Source organism: Falco peregrinus, chromosome 5 (genome assembly GCF_023634155.1).
Source record: "Falco peregrinus isolate bFalPer1 chromosome 5, bFalPer1.pri, whole genome shotgun sequence".
In the NCBI taxonomy this organism is placed as follows: domain Eukaryota; kingdom Metazoa; phylum Chordata; class Aves; order Falconiformes; family Falconidae; genus Falco; species Falco peregrinus.
The window spans coordinates 91,969,617-91,990,492 of NC_073725.1; the positions used below are offsets into that span (position 1 = coordinate 91,969,617).

At 44.4% G+C, this 20,876-nt stretch overlaps 1 protein-coding gene across 3 annotated transcripts in view; it reads right to left on the bottom strand.

The window, feature by feature from the left end:
* Nucleotides 1–20,876, bottom strand: part of GRM7 (glutamate metabotropic receptor 7) — a 304,194-nt gene that overhangs the window by 50,205 nt on the left and 233,113 nt on the right. For all 3 annotated transcript variants that reach the window (XM_027790619.2, XM_055804697.1, XM_027790620.2), the window contains exon 8: nucleotides 17,945–18,880. In XM_027790619.2, the coding sequence (XP_027646420.2) occupies nucleotides 17,945–18,880 (936 nt within the window). The remainder of the gene's footprint in view (nucleotides 1–17,944; nucleotides 18,881–20,876) is intronic.

Sequence of the window (20,876 nt, forward strand, 5' to 3'; positions counted from 1 at the left end):
GGGATTATTTTTTTTTTCAGCCAAATTGTTCATGTTTTGTAGGTGAGTACTAGTAGGTGTTAATTTTCTCTATTATTCCTTCAGAGCTGTCCAAGTTTGCATTTAATTAACTAAATGACTTAAGCTATCCAATTCTTGTTGCTACTAATGTATCACAATTAGAACAAACTGTTGCTACGGCAACTGCTCAATCCATCATAATTCATAAACTGGAGCTTGCTTGCTTTGTGGTTTATGCAATCCTCGGGTTTCTGTGACACACAGATGGGTGTTTATTGTTATGCTAAATTGGGAATGGGTAATCCCAGAATACAAAATGATTTAGGTGCTCATTTAAATGAGATTTAATTAGAAAAAGTCTATCATTTTAGGACCTGTCAAATTCCAGTCATTCCACGATCCCCCATACTGTCAGGAGGTATCCATGCGTACCAACGCTAATCCAGAGCATCAGGAAAGAGCTTCCTCTCTTAATTATCAAACATTGCATTTATTTTATTGTAAGAATAAACCGCATCTCCATCTCAAGTTCAACGCTGCAATGACAATTTACAGCAATATCCAAACCATTTTCCACCGCAGTCTAACAAGGCGGCACCGTGTCCCGTATCACCGTACGACAGCTCACAATTCCTCCTTACCAGCTCCAAGTGAACTCTCAAATTAACTCCTACACGTCATACCCCAGGAGATAACAGTATAAATCACCATGAATTATTTAGAGCTCCTTATCAGCAGCTTCATTTGGGGTATTTATACAGAAAGTGATCTGGAATATTACAGGATGAGAAAAACCTGAGTTCTAAGCCAAAGCAGCTCACACATTTAACTAATCCACGGGCTGACAAAAGTTAACGGCCTACAGCCCCAGTTCTGCACCCGTGCCTTATTACGTTCAGCTTTGACAGGATACAAAAAACCCCAAACACTCTTTATGGCTGGCTTCATAGCCAGCCAGCATACCTGCTTTTATACTTAACTGAGATTTACTTACTGTCTTCTATCCCTTATTACGTCTCAAGAAATGAAAGTTGAGTACCTCTAGTTCCCTTATCTCTGCATGAGGAAGCCACAAGGAAGCTTGTAAATACAAAGCTGAATTTGTGAAAAACTATACCTTCTGCCAGTGCCTGCAAGCCCTGGGCCTCAGGGGAGAAAAAAGCATCCAAAAGAGGGATTTTTCTGTGTGTATGATTGCAAACAAATCAAGCCAGTTCTGCTCCCACAGGGAAGTTTACTTTAATAAAGGTTGTCTTACGCATTGCCTTCCCGAGCCCGGTGACAGAGCAACGGGCACCGTGCAGCCCCCGTGCCCCGCAGGCACCACCTGGGCACGAAGCCAAAAGACGTGTTTATTTTTTCCCAAGCAAATCCCTGCTCAGGTCCAACTTGGACTAAACCTGCTGCTGGCACTGGGCTAAGGCTGATGCTCGCAAGGCGGCCGGCAGTGCACAGCACATGGAGCAATTACCAGCCCGGCTGTTTAGGGGCCCTGACCTTTCTTATCTTCGGTCATTAACAAATTTCATCTTCCAGTCAATAAAATACCCTACATTGATTTTGAAATTCTGGAGAATCAAATCACTTGATCTTTCTGCTTAAACTTCCAATTACAGTACCAGAATAAATCTTAAGTACTACAAATATCAGTTTTCACAAGACTTACTCTCCAGCTGTAATCATGCTTTAAGCACCTTGGCTAAACTAATTGATTTTCAGTCCTTTCTTTTAGCATCGCCTAACACAATCTAGTGCTAAGCTTTTAAGTGCATTTTACTCTTCCAACTTCCTGGTGAATTATTGTTGCTAGTTAAGTTTGTTAGCAGGATCTGTTCCACTACTAAAAAGAGCTATGTTGTCTTCAAATTATATTTAATTATCTCCATTAAACATTACAAGCTGCTCTGATGTTGAAAATGTAAATCACGGGGAACAAGAGGAAGATGATAGCATATTGTTCATCACATTTTGTCCTCCTACTCCCTCTGCATTCTTTTAAATAAATGTCTCTTAACAGCAAGTCCGGTGAAGATCTTTGGGAATGCTCAAGATACTCAATTTACAATACATAAATCATCTTTCAGCTGTTATAAACACAGCACGGATGTTACTTATGAAACATTATCTATGAAACCATACAACTGAGGGGCACTGGTAGAGTTAAACCTCAGGTTCCCCTGCTGTGGCAGAGGCAGTTAGTAGCTGGCTGGCATTTAATGGGCAATTAGCAGTGTAAGAAAAGTGGTTATTGCTGAGGGAGTAATCTGTTCTTTGTAAATATGAGTGTCACCTGAACCTCTCTCCCTGGGTTTTGTCACCACAGATACTTCAGTCATATTAAGGCCAAATGCCAACACAGGTTCAATAATCTCTTGGTGAAGTACCTGACATAATTTGCTGAAAAGCACTAAACCTGAAAAACCCTTCATAAAGCCTTGACAATTAAAGGGGCCAACAAGTCTCTCCCGCCCACTGCAGCTGACCCTACAACAGAGACCTGGCTTGGAAGCACCTGCCGGATAAGGCAACTGATCTTCCAAAACACTCTTTCGTACCAGTAGCCCTCACTGGGTGCGATTCCATTGCTCCCTACCCCTTTCCCACTCTCACTACTCAGCTTGGGAAAGAAAACATCTGGACTTTCACTTTCTGCAGCTGACAGCCTCCAGAGACGGGCACGTTAGCAATAGCAAGGACAAAGTTTAACATGGAAATAATGCCAAACCACCAAACTGCAGAAGGAAAAAGCTTTCCTTGCTTTGCTTTCCCCTCTATGACAGGGCATCACACTCACCTGGGGGGGTGGCTGTGCCACCGCTATGGGCAGAAGGTGGGCCCTGGCTCCCACACCCCCAGACCCTCCGCCACGCGGCAGGGATGCAGGCTTCAGGCTGGCTCCGGCTCCCGCTCTGCCCTGTTACTGCACCTCCAGCCTCCCAACGCTTCGCTCTGACCTGTCGCGTGGGGCACCTCCCCAGCAAGACCCCATCTTTAACAGGAGGGAAAAAGAGTAAAAAACCCCACCTCTGATCTCTGCCCCTAGGTTCCCTCTTCTCTTCCAACTGATCTCCTCTCCCATGCACCAGAGCAGCGCCTCTCACATATGCATGCAGGCACCTTTGTTTTGGCAGTCACAGACTAACCTCTTTCTCTTCGAGAAGATTTCCATTTGTCATAAGGTATTGATCCTGTGACAACAGGTCTCAGCTGCCTTCTGCCATGTAAACATCACAGGTTTCTAACACTGCCTCGGAAATGAGGGCAGAGCAGGAACCGGTGACATCTTCACACCAGGCACCTGAGGCGGCTCCATTTGTGCTTGTGTTGAACGGGGACTCCTTCATCCCTCTGCACCAGGTTAAACGGCATCTGAGCAGCCCAGCCACTGCAGGGCGAGCTGGCCAGAGACCATGGGATGTGTGATGCTAGTGGCCGTGACCTGCTGGTGGCTTTGGTCCTTCCCCAGTCCCTCACCCCACGGAGCGACAGCCGCATTCTGCACTGGCACAGCACAACCGGGTCTGCGGGACCCTGCGGCTCTGCTGCACGGTAAGGAAGGGTCCTCACTGGCTTTTTTTGCTGTACTGTTTCTGATGAATACAAACATGATTTTTGAAAAGCCATTATTTCAAAATGCAGAAGTCTAAACATGCTCAAATCACTCCTGATGGGGTACGCTTGGGACATGAAATTTTTGCTTCACTGTATGAGAATTTATTGTCATTTTGTCTTAACCTTCTGCCAAGCTTATGCCTCAAAGACAAAATACTAGGCAATTTCTTTGACTGAGTATGAGGGTTTCTACTTTTATTATTATTACATGCCTGCTTAAAGCATTTAAAACAACAAGTAAATCCTTCAGGTCAATATTTTTGTGTTCATCTCTTATGTATAATGAAAACTATTTTTTGCTTTGCATTAAATTGGCCTTGCTAGACTGAAAATGCACTTTCAAGAATAGCTGTTCTCCTCCTCTGCAAATCCAGCTATATTTAGCTCACTGGTATGCGCACAGGACCTGACATTTTTGTGTTAGAGGACCTTATTCAAGCAAACTGCAACCATCTCCCCGATTAATGGTGCTTTTGCTTTGCCACAGGGGGGATTTCCTTACCGGTCACTGCAACTTCAGACTTTTTTTACTGATTTTGTAGAAATGCCATTTTGGCCTTACTTTCTCAGGTAAAACAAAAGCTGAATTGCTAGCTCCAAAGTTGCAGATTCTTTCTTCTTTCCCCACCAGTTTGGTGCAGGGTAATACAATTGTACTACACGTAGGCAGTCACTGCGCTGTGACACCAGTCCCACAAGCTCACTCCAGCCAAATCAATGGCAAAAATTCACTTGGCTGACTCTCTCCTAGCAGGTTTGTTTTCTCCTTCCATTTTGTTTCTGTTCATTCTAAAACGAACAGAAGAAAAATTTAGCTCTGAATGTGTGACCCCAGTACAGGCAACAAAGGATGCTCCTCCTGCATCAGGCCGACAAGGGTACTTGATTCCGTGCCCTTCCACAAACTGCTTTCACAAGCCATTCATACACAATGACAAAAGTGCTTGAGGACCCATTCTTTCTGTGAAATGATCTGATCAAATGAAACCCTCATTCCAGCATACAAGTTCAGCAAGAAAACTGAGAAACATCTGCATAACTTACATTGTATTGAATAAGCCCTTCATGGTTTTCTTTTTGTTCCTGGATGAGCTTAGAATCAGCAGCCATTATTTCTTACTCAAAATAACATTATTATGTTTCTACAATACCCGTGGGGTTCAGAAACTGGTTATGATCTGCTCTCACAAAATGCTTCTTCAATTCCTAGCGGCTGGCTTACAACGTTAGCCACGATCTACAGGATTTTTCTGAAAAGATGATTAACTCTTGTTCAAACAAAAGAGCATTAATGGGAACTGAGGTTTTCTGCAGCAAAAATCAAACTGCACTCTACATGGCACAGACCTCGCAGAGCACACCATCCTCCGGCCACCTGTTTTGTGGATGTTAGCACAGGGAATGGCCCAATATAGCCCCAAACATCCCACCTGAATCCCTGAAAGAGGGCTCTCCCCCAAAACCCACGCATGACAGAAGAGAATCAGGGTTGCTGGAATATATATATACCACCGGGAAACCACATCACCTTTGTAATGTACTCAAGCCTCACATACGCAGGAAATTCAGAATAACTTAAAATAGATTAGCACAAAACCAAAACTATCTGCAAAGACATTCAAACAAGCTTACCCTCCCCTGTTCTAAGCAAATGAGATAATTTTATGGTTACTTCCTTGAAAACTAACTTTGGAGAGCTATTTTACACTTATACAGTTAGCCCTTGTTCATACACGTAGCTACCTCGAGGTATGTGTCAGTATTTGCACTATTCAGAAACGCTACTTACGAAACAGGTTTTCTGCAAGACTGAGTTTTCCCTGTTGCTACCACAGAAACACAGCAATTTTGGAAAAAATTCCCCACTAACGCCCAGCAGCAGTTGTATGGTCGATGCAACAGCTCTGCTGGAGAAATTATGTTGTCAGCTCAAGTGAGTTTGACATTGCACAGATATCAAAACACAAGAAAAGAGAAAAGTTTCATCAACAAAGTAATTACTTTTCTGGACTCAATGGAACCACAATTATTTCACATTGAGGTGTTGTCAGTTTATGCTGCAGATAAAAACTGTTAGGTAACACCGACAGGGGCCTATGCAGAGATTGCTTTTCAGATGTAAAACCCTCCTGGCAGTTCTAAATTTTCTAAAAAAAATAAAGAACCAAAAACGTACATGTCAACACCGTGCATTAAACGCCTACACGTTTTTCCCTTTAAAAATTACATTGCTTTTTAGCCAGAGGCAGTTAAGTCTGCACTAGAATCACAGGGAAAAAAGATACCCTTCTTCCATGCTTCGTCCTGACATCTTTCTGAAACACGCTGCACACTGGTGGGTGCTCCCAGGACAGCCACAGCTCTGCACCCAGCAAAGCTGCGCTGGGGCGCTGTGCCGGGGGCCTACGGGCAACCGCCTCTGCCCCCTCTGTGGCTCACAACAGGCCATGTGAAAAGGCACCAAAAATATTCCTGTGGCTGCTCTCCCAGGTGATGCGAGATTGCCCATAGCTCATGGCTCTTGGTTAATGTACAGAACTGAAATCCAGAAGGCTGAGGAGGAGCCGGTGTTGCCACAGCGCAGCAGCTCGGCTGCTCTAGGCACAGAAGGACGGCTCTCCCCAAATGCCAGTGAATAATGACTGATTTATGGGTTTGCTCCAGAACATCCCCTTCCTCCCCCCAAGATGGTACCTGCAGCAGCACGACCTGCCGCGACAGGCTCGCAGAGAGCTGCGGTTTCTCTTCAAGGGGAGGGCATCTTCAGTTACTGGTCTGCGTAAGTGCTCCCGAGAGGGAGATCGCAGCAGGGCGTCCGGAGTCCCCCGGCACTGTCACTGAGGCAGGAGGGGATGGGGTGACACACTCCGGATTTGGGTGGGGGTATTTTCCTCTCTATAACGCATGCTCCTTTCTGGGTTCCATTTATTTTTTCCATCTTCTGAGTCGAATTTTTTTCTCCCTCCTCAACACTGAAGGGAATGGAAAAGGCTAGAATTATCACAGTGAAGAGATTCCCCACTTTCTACATCAGACATCAAAGCAGCATGCTCACAGGCTTCAAAGAGTCCCTCAGTGACTGCAGAACTACCGCGGGGTTGCTAACTTGAAGTAATTTCTGCCTAAATGAATACATCTCTGTTATGAGACAACCACATACAAATTTAAATGTAGTATTATTACTTCGTTATGAAGATACCTGCTTCAATAATTGAAAATTTCACAAAATGAATTGATAGTTAATTATCTTTTAGTTTTCCTATACATTCCTGTAAGGCTATTACCGTATAAGCATGAACACAATGACTGCACCGCTTATACCTGACTAACGGTTGGTGGCATCCCTTCGTTGGAAACGTACACCCTCCTCCTTAGGTAATCATGTGGAACATGATTGTGGCCTTGGGCTCTGCCTGCTCAGTGTTTTCAATTAGATTTTACTACAAAAGTACAAATTAACATTAAAGGAGCATTACAATGCAGGAAATGTGATAAAACAGATCAATGTTAGATGTACCTTATGCTTCTGTTGTTTCAAGAATCATAATCACCACTAATTTATGGTCTTCTGAGGAGCATCTAATTACTCTAATCATCTCTTACTTCACCCAGAGTATGCACTTTTGCTGTTACCTTGCTTTAAATACCTGCCTTGACAATACAGACAACAGCGACCTGCACTTTTAATGGTCCTACAGCCTTTTGTTGGCTTGCCTGAACTTAGAAAGTTCTGAACACAGTCAGAAACTTGGGTGGGACATCTCCCAGGCAGGACCAAGAGCAGGTAGAAATCCCTCTTCCAGATGAGTCCTGACTTGGGAATAGGATGCAGCACTGTGGGATAACGTATTTATGACCAACGTGCCTTCATTTGTCCAGTCAGTAAAGATGCCGCTTCGAAGAGCCCAGGTGTCAACCCCCACATCCTGGCCAAGTGCTGGGTGACTGTTTCCTGCCCAGTCTGCATTTCCCAGTCTTCCCCACTTGATGATGCTGTTAATAATGCAGCTAATGCACTCCTGAAGGGCACTCAGCATTCCTCAGTGACGCGCACAGTCTGAGAACACATACGGAATTACACACACCTGCCTGCCTTAAACTACATGTCTGAGCACTGCAAAAATTGCTAAATACCAGCTGACACAAAGCTTCTAACACGTAGTTTCTAAATCCATCTGTAAAATGCTTTAGTTTTCTTCTGCATGCAAGGAACTGTTATTACTGTTATTATGGTATTCATTTCTGAAACACTCCAATCTTTGCCTGGCTGAACGTTATACAAATTAGTGGTGGATAAAAATCCAGAATCATTATATAGTTCCAGAAATAAGTGAAAATCAAAGCTTTTAAAACACATTTAAATATACAGAGATATCTTCCCACCAGTCATTGTTTTCTACCCAGTGTAGAAATGCAATTACAAGAAATTTCATGGCAACGCATATTAATATAACATTTTAGTCTCACTTCAGAGAGTAACAAAACTTCAGGAAATATTTAATGCTTTACAAAAGTGACTCAAAGTGCTTTTGAAACACCGAGTGTCAAATCGGGGGTACAGAAATGCAGCTCCACCAGTGCAAATGAGATCGCATTTGGATGTCCCGGAGCCACGTTCCCTTTCTTACCCAGTTGCTCCTTTTTGTGTTGCTGTTGTTGCTTCCTCCAAAGACCCCAGCTACCCCGCCTCACCCATGCAGCGCCTCATGGCATCGCTGGTGCAGTCTCAGCAGAAAGAGCAATTGTTTTCCAGGCTGAGCTCGGCAGCAGAGCGGCTCTCCATGCTCCATCTCTAATGGATGCCAGCGCTCCGGGACCACAGCGAGCCCACTGCTTGCAGCAAGTCCCGTGTGCGGCAGCTCCAGCCCACCGCCCAGGAGGGACCCCTCCCCAGTGCAGTGCTTTTCCACCCATCTCTAACTGCGGGAGAATGCTGAAGGAAAGACAGCTTCCAGTCGCAGCAGAAGGGTTGCACTCGGTGCAATGCACAGCTGCTGGCTATTCTGCAGGAACATATCTGGCATTTGCACAGCTGAGGCGTTACGGTGTCCCCCATCTGCCCCCTGACCCAGGCAGACCCTGGCCCCGGGCCGTGTGGGGCCCACCACGTTCTGCAGCACGGATGCAGGCTGACACATCGGGGCACAGGCAGCTCTGCCGAAGGACAAACCCCCGCTCTTCACTCTCCATGCACAACTCTCCCATGGCAAGCAGGAAGGTACACTTAAAGCTTGAGACAAGGCAATGAAATTATAAAACAGCCTGTCTGCTCTAGACATGCTGCCTCAGGCACATCCTGCAGAGCCACAAAGTAAAACAGCTTCAAGTTTTCTTAAAAATACAACCGCCACACAGAAGTCAATCTATCTTCCAACACGCATCTGCTCTCATGAAACTTGGTGCTGAACAGCCTTCACCTGACCCGTCTCCTGCTAATGAGAGTCATGCTCGTCCTCCATGGGAGCAGGCACAACATCATGTCACAGCAGCCTCCGGATCACCAGCCCAAGCAGTGAACACTCAATCATCCCCCACCTTGGCCGCAGAGGGAGAGCAGGGCACCAGCAGCATCAATCTCCCATCCTTCTTGGCATCAACTAGTCTAACAACTTTTTCTATCTAAGCTTTAATTTGGCTTTCTCCTCCTAAGCCCTAAGCCATTTCCCATCATGTCAAATAGAAGGGACAAGGAACCACACTTCTCTCCACCATACTGAGCGTTAGGGTATGGTATATTCAGAAATCCTGGGTACACAAATTTAGGCCACTGTAATTCTGCTTCACTTCTGCTTTTTTTTTTCTCTTTTCTTTCTTTCCTCCTCCCCCTGTTTGTTTGTTTATTTATTTATTTATTTATTTTTACAGCAGCCTACTAAACAGAGGGAGATGGGGCAGGTATTCCCCATCTGCTTCCTGCGGCAGTTAGCAAACACTGTGCAGTGACCCGGTCAGCAACACTATGGTTTTCCTGAGCTGTGCTCTCCTGTACAAGTTCCTAGAAGCAGCTGCCAAGGGCTGTCATCCAGCTCTATTCATAAGGGGTAGGGCTGTGAGTGTCTGTCTGTTTAGGGAAGAAACCTCCCACCAAAGCACCACGGAGAGAGAAACTAGCGTGTGGCAAAAGATCCACAAATCCAGAACACAACACGCCTGTAGCACTTGCTGCTTCAACAACACGTATGTAAATAGTGGGGGTTTATTTTAGGGTTAAATCATTAGTAGCAGTGACACATTACATGCTTTTTGTGCTATTTTTTGACTGGTTTTGACTATCCATTTCCATTTGGAAGACAAAATGAATGCAGAAGGTAATAAAATAAATCTTACTGAGAAATTTACCAAGAAGTTATGTTTAAGATTTTCTATTAGTTCCACAGAAATTAACTTGGAAACTCTACAGACAAGTATTCACAAGGTTTTTTATTGCTCTTCTACCCTGATAAAAATATAGGCCACCAGGATTTTTGCAATAAAGACTATCACAAAAAAAAAAAAATATCCACTGATTATTTCATGTCTCCATTTCAAAGAACACTTAATTTTCCCCTCAGTTAAAATGAAACACTATGTACCCACTGTGAATAGCTCAGTGCAAAGTCCACAGAAGTGGACTTCATTGCATACTGTTCTTGGAAGACCTCCAGCCCTCACAGCTTCAGCCTGGAGGGACTAAACTGGAATTTTAGGAAGCTGCTTTTCAGTTTTTTCAGTTCAGGCTTCTCTCAGGACAACTCTAATGTCAGATCCTTATATTCCATGGTTTTCTCAGGGATACAGCCTTGAGGCTGGATAAAATCAAGAAACCTCAGCATCTGAGCATCCCTAAGATAATGAAGTGATAGGCAAACTGAAAGTGTATCAATGACAGAAAATAGTATTTGTGGTTAATGAGTTTTATGCAGGTACTATTACCAGAATACTTCTTTAAACGAAAGTCACAATTCACAGCCATCCTTGTATGAGCCCAAACTATGGTAGTCACATGCCCTGCGAGCCTCAAAGCCTGATTTGCTCCACCATCCAACAGTATAAAACTCCAACGAATGTTGTATTAAAATCCTTATAACTCCAAAATCCACATATGTAGAGTTGCTATAGCAACTGTCATCTCAAGCCTTCCCAGGGGAGAAAATAAATGTGTGTCCTACCTGGTTAATCGGTATTTGTGTTACAGAGAATTGAAGGGTAAATTAGTTTCACCAAAAAATAGAACATATACTGAAGTGCTACCGTGTTAATGTGACATTATTTAATCTGAATAAGAATCCACTTTGCATGTGCCTTCAAATTATAGTATTTATGTATCATTCGACACAATAAGTAAAAATGTTGCTGCCAAATACACCTGACTTACCCTGCTTATTGATGTGAATAAAATGAGCATTAAAAATACAGAGAAACAAGAAGGAAAGTGGAAGAGTAGATGGGATTAAGGCCTTCAAAATTTCATAGTGGTTGTATTCAGTAAAAAATAAAACCAAACTAACCTACAACCAGAGGTTCATGCAATCTGGATGCAAAAATAAGCTGATGGAAGATGATGACTGTATGGGCAAGTTTTCCCTGTTTCTCTTAATTCCAGTGTGAATAAAGTGCCCAACCAGGAAGACAACACTGGCTGAGAAACCATCATCATTCCCTTAGAGTTGTGATCATAACTTCTTTAACTTGAAAAAACTCCTGAAAATAATAATAATAAAAAAAATCCTATTTTGAGAATATATTCAGGAGCATGTTGACAGTTATTACTAGCTTGTAAACACATCCAGAAATGTATTATTTTAATCTTAGCAATTACTTAATAAAAGTAATCACAGCTACAAGGCAATAAAATCTCTGTGAAACATAAAAATATAATGATGACATATCCCTCTATATTAGTTCAGTGACATAATTTGAGAAAATAAGATCTAAGGGGAATATTCAACATACACAACTGTATCTGTACATAGTTAAAGAGTACAGATACGGACTTCAAACCTGCAGAGACAATGATTTCTTTTAATCTACTGGTTATAGCTCTGGCAAGTTTCCAGATTGCACTCCTCCTTCGAAATCTGAAAAGCAAGCTCCCAGGAAGCCATACATCTGCACATACTAATAAGTCTGAGTAAAACCTGCTTGTACAGTAACGCAAAGCAGCACTAGGTTTTGGGCAAGCCGAGTACCCAAGTGGATTCTGGTGTGTGCCTGCTACATAGGGCACATTGATGTTCAGGTTTGCCAATAAAAGGATCTAATTTTTCAGTATTACTTTCTAGGGATTCAGGAAATCTAATTTCAGCAACAGTGTGTGCATATATATATATATATGTGTGGTAGTACTGAATAACCTTAGGAGTAGAAAATAGCTTGTGGTCTCATAGCCCTTCATAATTGGAGCTAAACATTGTTAGAAGAAATGGAGAACACAGTGGCAAGAACAACCCCCACCCTAACCAAGGCTATTTAACACAAACCTGCAGGCAACTCCTCCGGCTCTGTTAATCTCCATACACCTCCATCAATACGTCCAAAGCCAACATTTTCATAGACTCCTGTCGCATCTTTCCTGTACACATTTTTTAGATTACATCCAAAATTCAAACTTCAAATTTGGTATGTGCTTTTTACCTCAGCTACCTTCCTAGGAGATTCTCCTGCTAACCAGCAGGAGAGGGATGAAGCACGTCTGGGAAGGCTACTGCATCTTCAGGCTTTGCTGCCAGGCTGGGAAGTGGCTCTGCTGCTGCTTTGCCACTTGCCACCATGTGCCAGGGAGCAGGGACGCCGGGGCTGCGCTGCTGGACAGCCAGCCTCGCCGCCAGGTGCTTCAAGGTGGCTCCGGAGGAGGGGGGCGAGTCTCTGTCCATATTTCTGCTGAAGGCACTGACTGCAGGTGCCAGGCACAGGGCTGGGAGGCGTGCTGCTACCCACCTGTCTCAGCCATCGTTAAATATTCACTTAAGCATAAATAAAACTACCTTACATGACAAAGGTTTAAAAAATGGTAATAAGAAGTGTTGAAAAGCATTGTTTTTCCTAAGAATAAATTGACTTCTATCTCCAGAAGAAGCAAACCAGTATTTTAAAAACTCTACATATCACATTGATTTAACTGCAGATACTTTTCTCTGCCTTTGCTTTGCTTTTACCATGGAAGTATTGCCTCCAGAAATCTGCAACGGGGTAAGTTTTAAATAATTTACATTACAAGAGAGACTAATAATAAAAAAGAAAACTATTACTGCCACCTATGTAGTATTGTTTCCGAGATGTGTTAGAGCATATCATGTGCTCTGCCATGCTGTCTGTCTTCACAGTATCTGTAAAACAATAAAAATAATAAAAAAGGACAAGAAATGAAAACACCTGACTTCGTGAAACCAGGTTAATCTCAAATGCATCTCCCGAAACATGGCTCAAGCAGGAGTGCGCTGCCAGGGAACAGCCTTCCCGTGGAAGGAGCGAACAGGGCATCCCCACAGCCGCAGTAGCAGCATCCCCTGGCTGCAGCACGAGCCTGGGGTCCCCAGGGACCTTGTGAGGTGCAGCACGGCAGAGAACTCCATGCCACACGTAGGGATGGGGCACGGGGACTTGGCCCCAAACCCCTGGCCTTGAGCAGCCTCGGCAATTCTACTGCAGTGCCCTGCCTCAAAACAAAATATAAATCAGAAACCGATAATCAAAGTGGATGAACAATCAACCAAGAGGCTGCAAGGACTAATGTGTCCCTGGTGCAGAGCTCCGTGGTGCAGCTTCCCACAGGATGCATTCCCACACCACCTGCATCCCTTTCCATCCACTCCCTTTTGTACTTTTAAATTTTGACTCAATTTGGCTTATTGATTTAGCCGTGCTTTGCCTGACCTTACAGAGCAATCCGTGCTCTTTTCAAGTGCCACTTTGTATTGACTCTGCCGTGGAGCTATGACTCCTATAATTGGTTTAACAGCTCTTTGAGGCCACTTTGGTTCTGATAAGATACCCACTCATCTGCTGAGAATATAAAATAGTTTTGTTGTCAAAAACAATTACACCAGGAGCGAAAAAATAGCATTGCATCCCTACACTCCCTTTTCAAACGTTCAGGTTAACAAGCTGAGCCACACCAGGGCAGGAGCTGGGCAGCAGGCAGTGATGGACACCGTCCCCGGTCCTCAACCCCCAAAACCCATTGACCCTGCAGCTGACGATGGTTTTGATCATTAGGAGCTGCTCAGAGTTGAACAGTAAGTGACCCCCTCACCTCTGTAGGGACTCCTTTCTATATTTAGTGGCTTTCTACAAAATACATACTAAAGGAAGGTTCAAAGACATGGCATGAATCCAGGCCCCAGTACCGTGTCCTGGTCCTCAAAGGTTGCACCAGCATTTTAGAAAATATGCTAATAGTTATGGGAAAACACAAAAAATACCCCACCCTGAACCACAACCCCCGAAACCTTGACAATAGCAGTGATTCCCAGGCACGAAGCAACAGCTATGTGACCATTGCGTCAAAGGTGAAGAAACTCAGAGAACAGTGAAACATGGTAAGGACAGCCATGTCACGCATCCGCTAGGACATGACACGCTGTGTTACAAGACTGAGCCTTTATAGCGTAACTGACCATGTGCTTTCTGGATTTTTAGGTAGCAGACAAACCAGCTGAGTAAATGCAAACTGTAAAAAGGTCCAAAATCTGCTTTTCCCACGTGCCAGCTCCCCTACACCTGATGTTTTATCTCCATCCTGTAGCACAAACTCTGATATCTGGCTTTTCTCAAACCATACAGCCTCCTTTCCACCTGCTGCAAATGCTACTGCCTGAATTATTCGCCTTCTATGAATTACTTGCAGCATACTTCTAGTACTTTTTTGTTGTTGTTATTTTGTACTTTGAACAAGGTAGGTATTTTCAATATGCTTTCTACCAAACAACATTATGCTTGTATTTATTGATAAAATAAATCCATACAATGAAAATCACAACATTATATATAACACCATTTCTCAGTTTAAAAGATTGTGTTGCATAAGATTTTCAGCAGGTGCAATTTCCATTTCAGCAAAGATCTGTGTGGCTAAGCTTAAGCACAATATTTTCCAGAGAAAATATCTGACAGGAAATCACTAGCAATCACAAAAAAAGTACAATCCCCTCACCCCTACTCAAGAAAACAGAAATAAATAAATAAATAAATAAAGAGAAAAGAAAGCAAAGCAGCAAAGCTACTGCAGCTTGGTCTCTGTGCAGAGCAGAGAGGGGTTGAAGCCCCAGCAGCAGCCGCAGGGCCAGCATGCAGGCTAGTCACTGCATGGACGTGCTGCAGCCGGCGCCGCAGGCTGGGCGAGCTGAGGGGGCTCTGTCGGGGCCGCACCTACGGGCATTCATGTACGCACGCCACTGCACAGGTACGATCACACTGGGTGGTTTGCTGGACAAAACATAGCAGCTTTCAGTCCACGGAACTGCAATAAGCCCCAGCAGCAAGCCAGGAGCTTGGGCTGTGGCACGCAGCGGCTACTGAAGTCCCTTGTCCCCAGCGCCCCCCCCGCGGCTGCCCCAAGCCAAGTGCCACCGGCTCTGCACAGCAGCGCAGGGCTGGAGCAGAGCACGGCGAAGGGCTGCTTCCTTTGCCCAGTGCCCTCTTCCGAGCTCTGTGTGAAATCGAGTTAATCATCGGCTCTCTTGCTGTCCGACACGAACTTGTACACGGATGGTGTGCTTTCTAACAAGGGCAGGGTAATTCAGCTCTGCGACTGCAAGGAAACCTAAAGCTTTTGCCACTAAATGGTTCTGAATGCTGGCAGCAGCCTTTGAAATTCTTTGGGTCTTTCTATCAGCTGGTTAAATCTTTGCAGACAGCAATTTAAAGCACTTCATCTCGGTCACCTGCAGGCCTGAAGCGTTCCCAGGCAGGGAGCACAAAAGCCACGCTGTACTCCCTGCATCAGACCAGAGTTAAAAACGGGCCCAACTGTGTTTAAAGCCGCTTACGCTGTTTCTTATCTCTCCCTCGACAGGGAGAGCAGAGGCATTTGAAGCATTTGTATGACTTGGCAGACCTCCTTTCCAGTCAAAATTAATTCCCTTTAGGGATGCAATGGCTGCCTGTGAAGCCCGTTGCAGAAGTGAGGTGATATGTGAAAACCCCTGTAACCTCTGCTTCCTCCTGGGCGAGCTACTCTTCCACTGGCCAGCTGAGGCCAAAACAATCGCAAATCTCTGTAAACCACCGTCCTGAATTGCAAAGACCGAAGCTCTGGTGCAGGCACCGTCCTATGGAAGAGACTCGTAGCCAAAGCACAGACCCGCATGAATGACACCACCGTCTTCCTGCAGTTGTACCTCAGTAACCCAAAAGTCTGACAACTGCAAATTGGGAAATTATACCCCTGGCACAAAATGAGATGTGTTAGCTGGGATCTGAAATCTGCTCGCTCATTTAAAAGATACAATAATTTTATCCACAGCAGTGAGCCTGCCCAAGAACAAACTTTAAATGAAGACCGAGGTGAAAAAACAGGAGCAAGAAGCCAATGTTCTTTCCTGCACAGGAAAGCTTGGGTTCAGTAAGTGGGGATAACTGGCAGTACACAACTAAATCCATGCAAAATCTGCAGGAGAGCATCTGAGGTGAGGTCAGTGATGCTGGGATTTAGCCAGGGAATACCACGTGTAAGGGGACATGGCAGCAGTTTCCTCCAGGCTGGGGAAGGGGATGGGGTCAGGGCTGGGGATGGTGAAACAATCTGACAGTAGCTCAGGACAGCCTGATATTTTAATTTCTCCCTAAAGACTAGGCTTGCAGGTATTTGCCAAATCACTCCGAAATTACAGCTATCTCCAAATAAGATTCAGAGCGAGGTAAAAGCCGTTCTCCATCACCAAGCATTAGCTGGAGCTACCTGGGCAGCAACAGGAACGTGCAGAAGGGACCCCAGACCCAGAAGGTGACTGAAGTTGCAATGCTCAGTCACTCACAGTTTGATTCAGCCCTATGCATTGTAATAATATTGTAATAAAACCTCTTGAATACCGTTTACTCAAAACACACACCAAGGTTCTCCCTTTTTTAAAAAGTGCAAATCTGAAAAGGACTTTTCTTGCCAACAGATGTTCTGACGTTTCGGAAAATTAACCTTATTGTCCTCTGGCTGTTAGCCTGCTTTCTCCATGGCCACCATCCCCACCAATAAATGTAATGAGAAGAAGGGAATGAATTTCTCCTTGTTCCTTTGTGTGAGCTGAGAGAGGCTGTTAACATCTGTACCTAAACCACCACAGCATCCGCTGCGACAGGCGGGGCTGGGATCCCAGCTAACTGCTGGTCCCAGCAGAGCTGATTCGATCTATTTACAAAGAACATTTTAAACCTGATTTCTGTTGGCAGCAAAGCTCAAAGTTGACTGAGTTTTGCATCTCTTCCCAGGCAGGCCAGCTCTGATTGCCAGGGAGTATTTCCCTAAGCTGCCAGTGCCTGAGCAGCTGCAAACGCAGGAGCGGAGCGCTGGGTGCTTGAGCCCTGCGACAGACACATCACAAGCTCCTCTGCGGCATCTGAAGCCTCTGAAAGTCAACGGGAACCTTTTAACTGAGTCTGACAGCACTTTGCAATAATTCATACCTGTAACAAACCAACCAATGGGTTAAGTCCTAATGTTTGGATGCTTTTTCTTAGGTTGCCTAAGTGTAACATTTTGGGCTGGCTTTTGGAGAATGAACTCTGTGGGCTTAAGTAGATCTTGCCTGTGAAGAAAAGCAACCTGGCATTCACTCCAGGACTCCGGCAAAACCCTTGCCATGAGCTGTAGGGTCAGTTTACCTGGGCTAGTTCAAAAATAACCCATGCAGAATGCAGTGCTAGTCTAGTCCCAGGACAGGCCGTTTACCCTGTGGTGCGAATGTGCCCTGAGGCTGCTGTCTGTGAAGCAGACAACTCAACAGACTTAACACACTGCCCTCAGTGCTGAACTCCAGAAGCACAGGAGTCTATTCAACTATTTTTTTGACAGCTTTTTGCTTACATCTTGTATTCAAAATGATTTAGTTAAGAGATGCCTCTTTCTGGACAATATGACAGCTAATTCCCACTTATCCTACTGAAAAGACACAAATGAAATGGATGCAACAATAAAACTAATGGCTAATGTGATTGCTATTGATCATTTGCCAGTTTATCAAATGAATAGCCCACCAGCTAAATGGAGAAGGAAAATAGTGCTGTATATTGCTCATGTCTCGGTAACGAGCTAACTGGATAGCTCATTTTAAAATCTATGTAAAGCTGAACATCAGTACGTAGTTTATAACTGCAATGAATCCTGATACAACAGATGCACATTTTGTTCATTTTCACCTACCTTTTCGGCTGACTGGGCAGTGCCAAAAAATATTGGAATGAAGGCAAGCCATACTATACAGGTAGTGTACATAGTGAATCCAATGGGTTTAGCTTCATTAAAATTCTCTGGGACACCCCGAGTCTTGATGGCATACACAGTACATGTAACCATTAGAAGAATGCTATAACCCAAGGAACAAATGATTTGTAGATCTGTAATGTCACATTTGAGAACTCCTCTGGCTTGATCAGGGTTCATAGTTTTCTGCTCATCATAATCTATGATGATGTTGGGTGGGTCAACTGCAAACCAAATAAAGACACCTAGAAGCTGAACAGATATCAAACTCGACGTGATCGCCAGCTGCGACGTGGGGCTTATCAGCCTCGGTGCAGTCACTGACTTTTTGCCCTGTTCAAATATGCGATAGATGCGGTTTGTTTTAGTTAGCAGGGCTGCGTAGCTGATGCACATCCCCAAGCCCAAGAAGATACGCCGGAAGGAGCACACGGCAACGTTTGGTTTGGCGATCATCAGAAACGTGATGATGTAGCACAGAAATATCCCTGTTAACAGGACGTAGCTGAGTTCCCTCCCAGAAGCCCGGACAATGGGAGTGTCATTATATCTGATGAACGTCGCCATGACAAAAATGGTGGCAATAATTCCCAGCATAGCCAAGAAGACGGGTATCACAGCCCAGGGTGAGTGCCACTCCAGCTTGACAATGGGTATTGAACGGCACCCCGTTCGGTTCTCGTTGGGCCGCTCGTTGTACGAGCAGAGCAGACAAGTCACCTCGTCGGCCTGGTACTGATAGCCATCACAGAGCTCGCAGTGCCAGCAGCACGGCATCCCCTTCACCATCTTCTTCCTCTCTCCTGGCTTGCAGGGCAGGCTGCAGACCGAGGGGGGGACTTCACGCACTCCTCTGCCCCACTGCATTCCATCGATCTGCAAGACAAGTGGAATAGAAAGAGGCTGATGATTTACATGTTGCTGTCAGACAGCTGGGGTGGGAATGGAAGAGGGGAGGACCAAGGGGGAACCTGCAGCAGGCAAAACTCAAATGGATAAGCTTTAGACGTGGTAGACTCCTGGAAAAGCACCATGAACCACACACGCTAGTGTCTTCGCATGGGACTCTAATGCACGACTGTATTCACTGCCGTAACTTTTCGGTTTTATTAGTAGCTAATGCTGGTGGAATGACACACAACATCACATAACACGGCAGAGTTTAAACCTCTTCCTTGTTTCATGAAAGTTAGTAAGAACACTGCGATGGCCTGAGGGAGGGCAGGAGCTACAGTCACACAACTGCTTCCCCTGCGCCTAGAGCCAAGGCTTCTTACCAAGACCAGAACAGGAGATACTACAAGATTCCAAGATACTTTTTGGAACTCTTACTGAGCAGGTTAATATTTTTAATGAGGTGGAAGTGTGTCTTCCATAGGGTGTGGGATCAGTGAGAACATGGCAAGAGCTGCAATGTGAGCCATGTAAGAAATATGAAGGACAAAGGAAATAGTTATCAATGAAAAATGCAATAATTAGATAATAATTCATTTCAAAGTCACATTCCGCTTTCGAAATACCATGCATGCTTCTGGGAATACAAATTATGAATGGTCATACTAAATAAACGGAAAGCCTCACTTGTTCTGCAGTCTCAAGAACGTTGAAGTCCAAAGTATGTTACAAGGGCTCCCAAGTACTGCAGAAAATTAAGACTCACAAATAATTTGAAAATATTCCAGACTAAAGCCACTAACCAGTTTCCAAGAATGAGGGAGGTTTAGCGTTGGAGCCCCCCTGAACTAATCCGGCCTGGAACCACTGGAAAGGTCTTGACATTCCCAGCGCCAATTCATTGCACCAATTACCAACTCAGCTGCCCAGCGACACTTCAGTGGCTCCAATAACTGTTCTGTGTGGGTACATAGCTTTTCCAAATATAAAGCCTGATCTCCTGGGATAGATGCGAGCAAGTTTTATTTAAAACAAAATTTCTGTGTTTTTCTTTTAGGTAACCTAAATGCTTACAAGTTCCACTATTTTCCCTACATGTAAAAAATTGTAAGATTAATTTTTTTTATCAGCTGCCTTGATTATTATTGTATACAGGAAGACTGGGGTTTGCAAGTCTTAAATTGAAGGATTAAGTGTCACTTTCCTAATGCAATTCGAAAGAGATCTTGTATCATCTTCATTTCATGTATTTGCAAAAAAGCCCACAACCCTTCAGTCACACACTGCTCAAATATTATACTACCAAGAGCCTCTGCTGTGATTGTTATAAAAATAATCCCTGAGAGGTCTGCCACCGCTTGAGAAACTTCATTAACCTTCAATATTCACAACTTATTCTGAAGAAAAGAAAAAAAGATCCATGAACTTTTCTTTCATACTGCGCTGAGCTGAAGGCATGTAGCTTACAGAAGCTGAAGGAATACTGATGGTACAGGAGAATACGAAGACTCGTTTAATTGCAGCAGTAAATGGTAGTTTGGTCTTACTGGAAAAGTGTGCACCAGGAGCTAGGAAATCCATTCCTATACCCAGCTCCACCACTGCTCCAGCTGAAGGCTAGCAAGCCCTTTAGAAACCTGGAATTGAACTCCCAACTTGTGTGCATGCCTCACAAGAGAGCTGGAGTAAGCTGGCACGTGTCCACGTAACTTACTGCAGAGGCATGCCAAATAACATTAGCCAAAAAGGGAACCAAAGAGGTAGTGAGCAACGAGAACCAGGGCTTGGATTTTCCGACGCGTAAGACAGATGTGAAAATTTCATGACAATTCCTTAAGAAACCAACTGACTGCAGCTTGCCTCTTCTCCATCACCGATTTGTATCTCGTCCTTTTTAAAGGCAGACTGAGACAGGGTAACTATAACTTACCTGGGTTTGTACAGCTAGAAAGTAAGACCCATCAATCCAGTCAGGAGC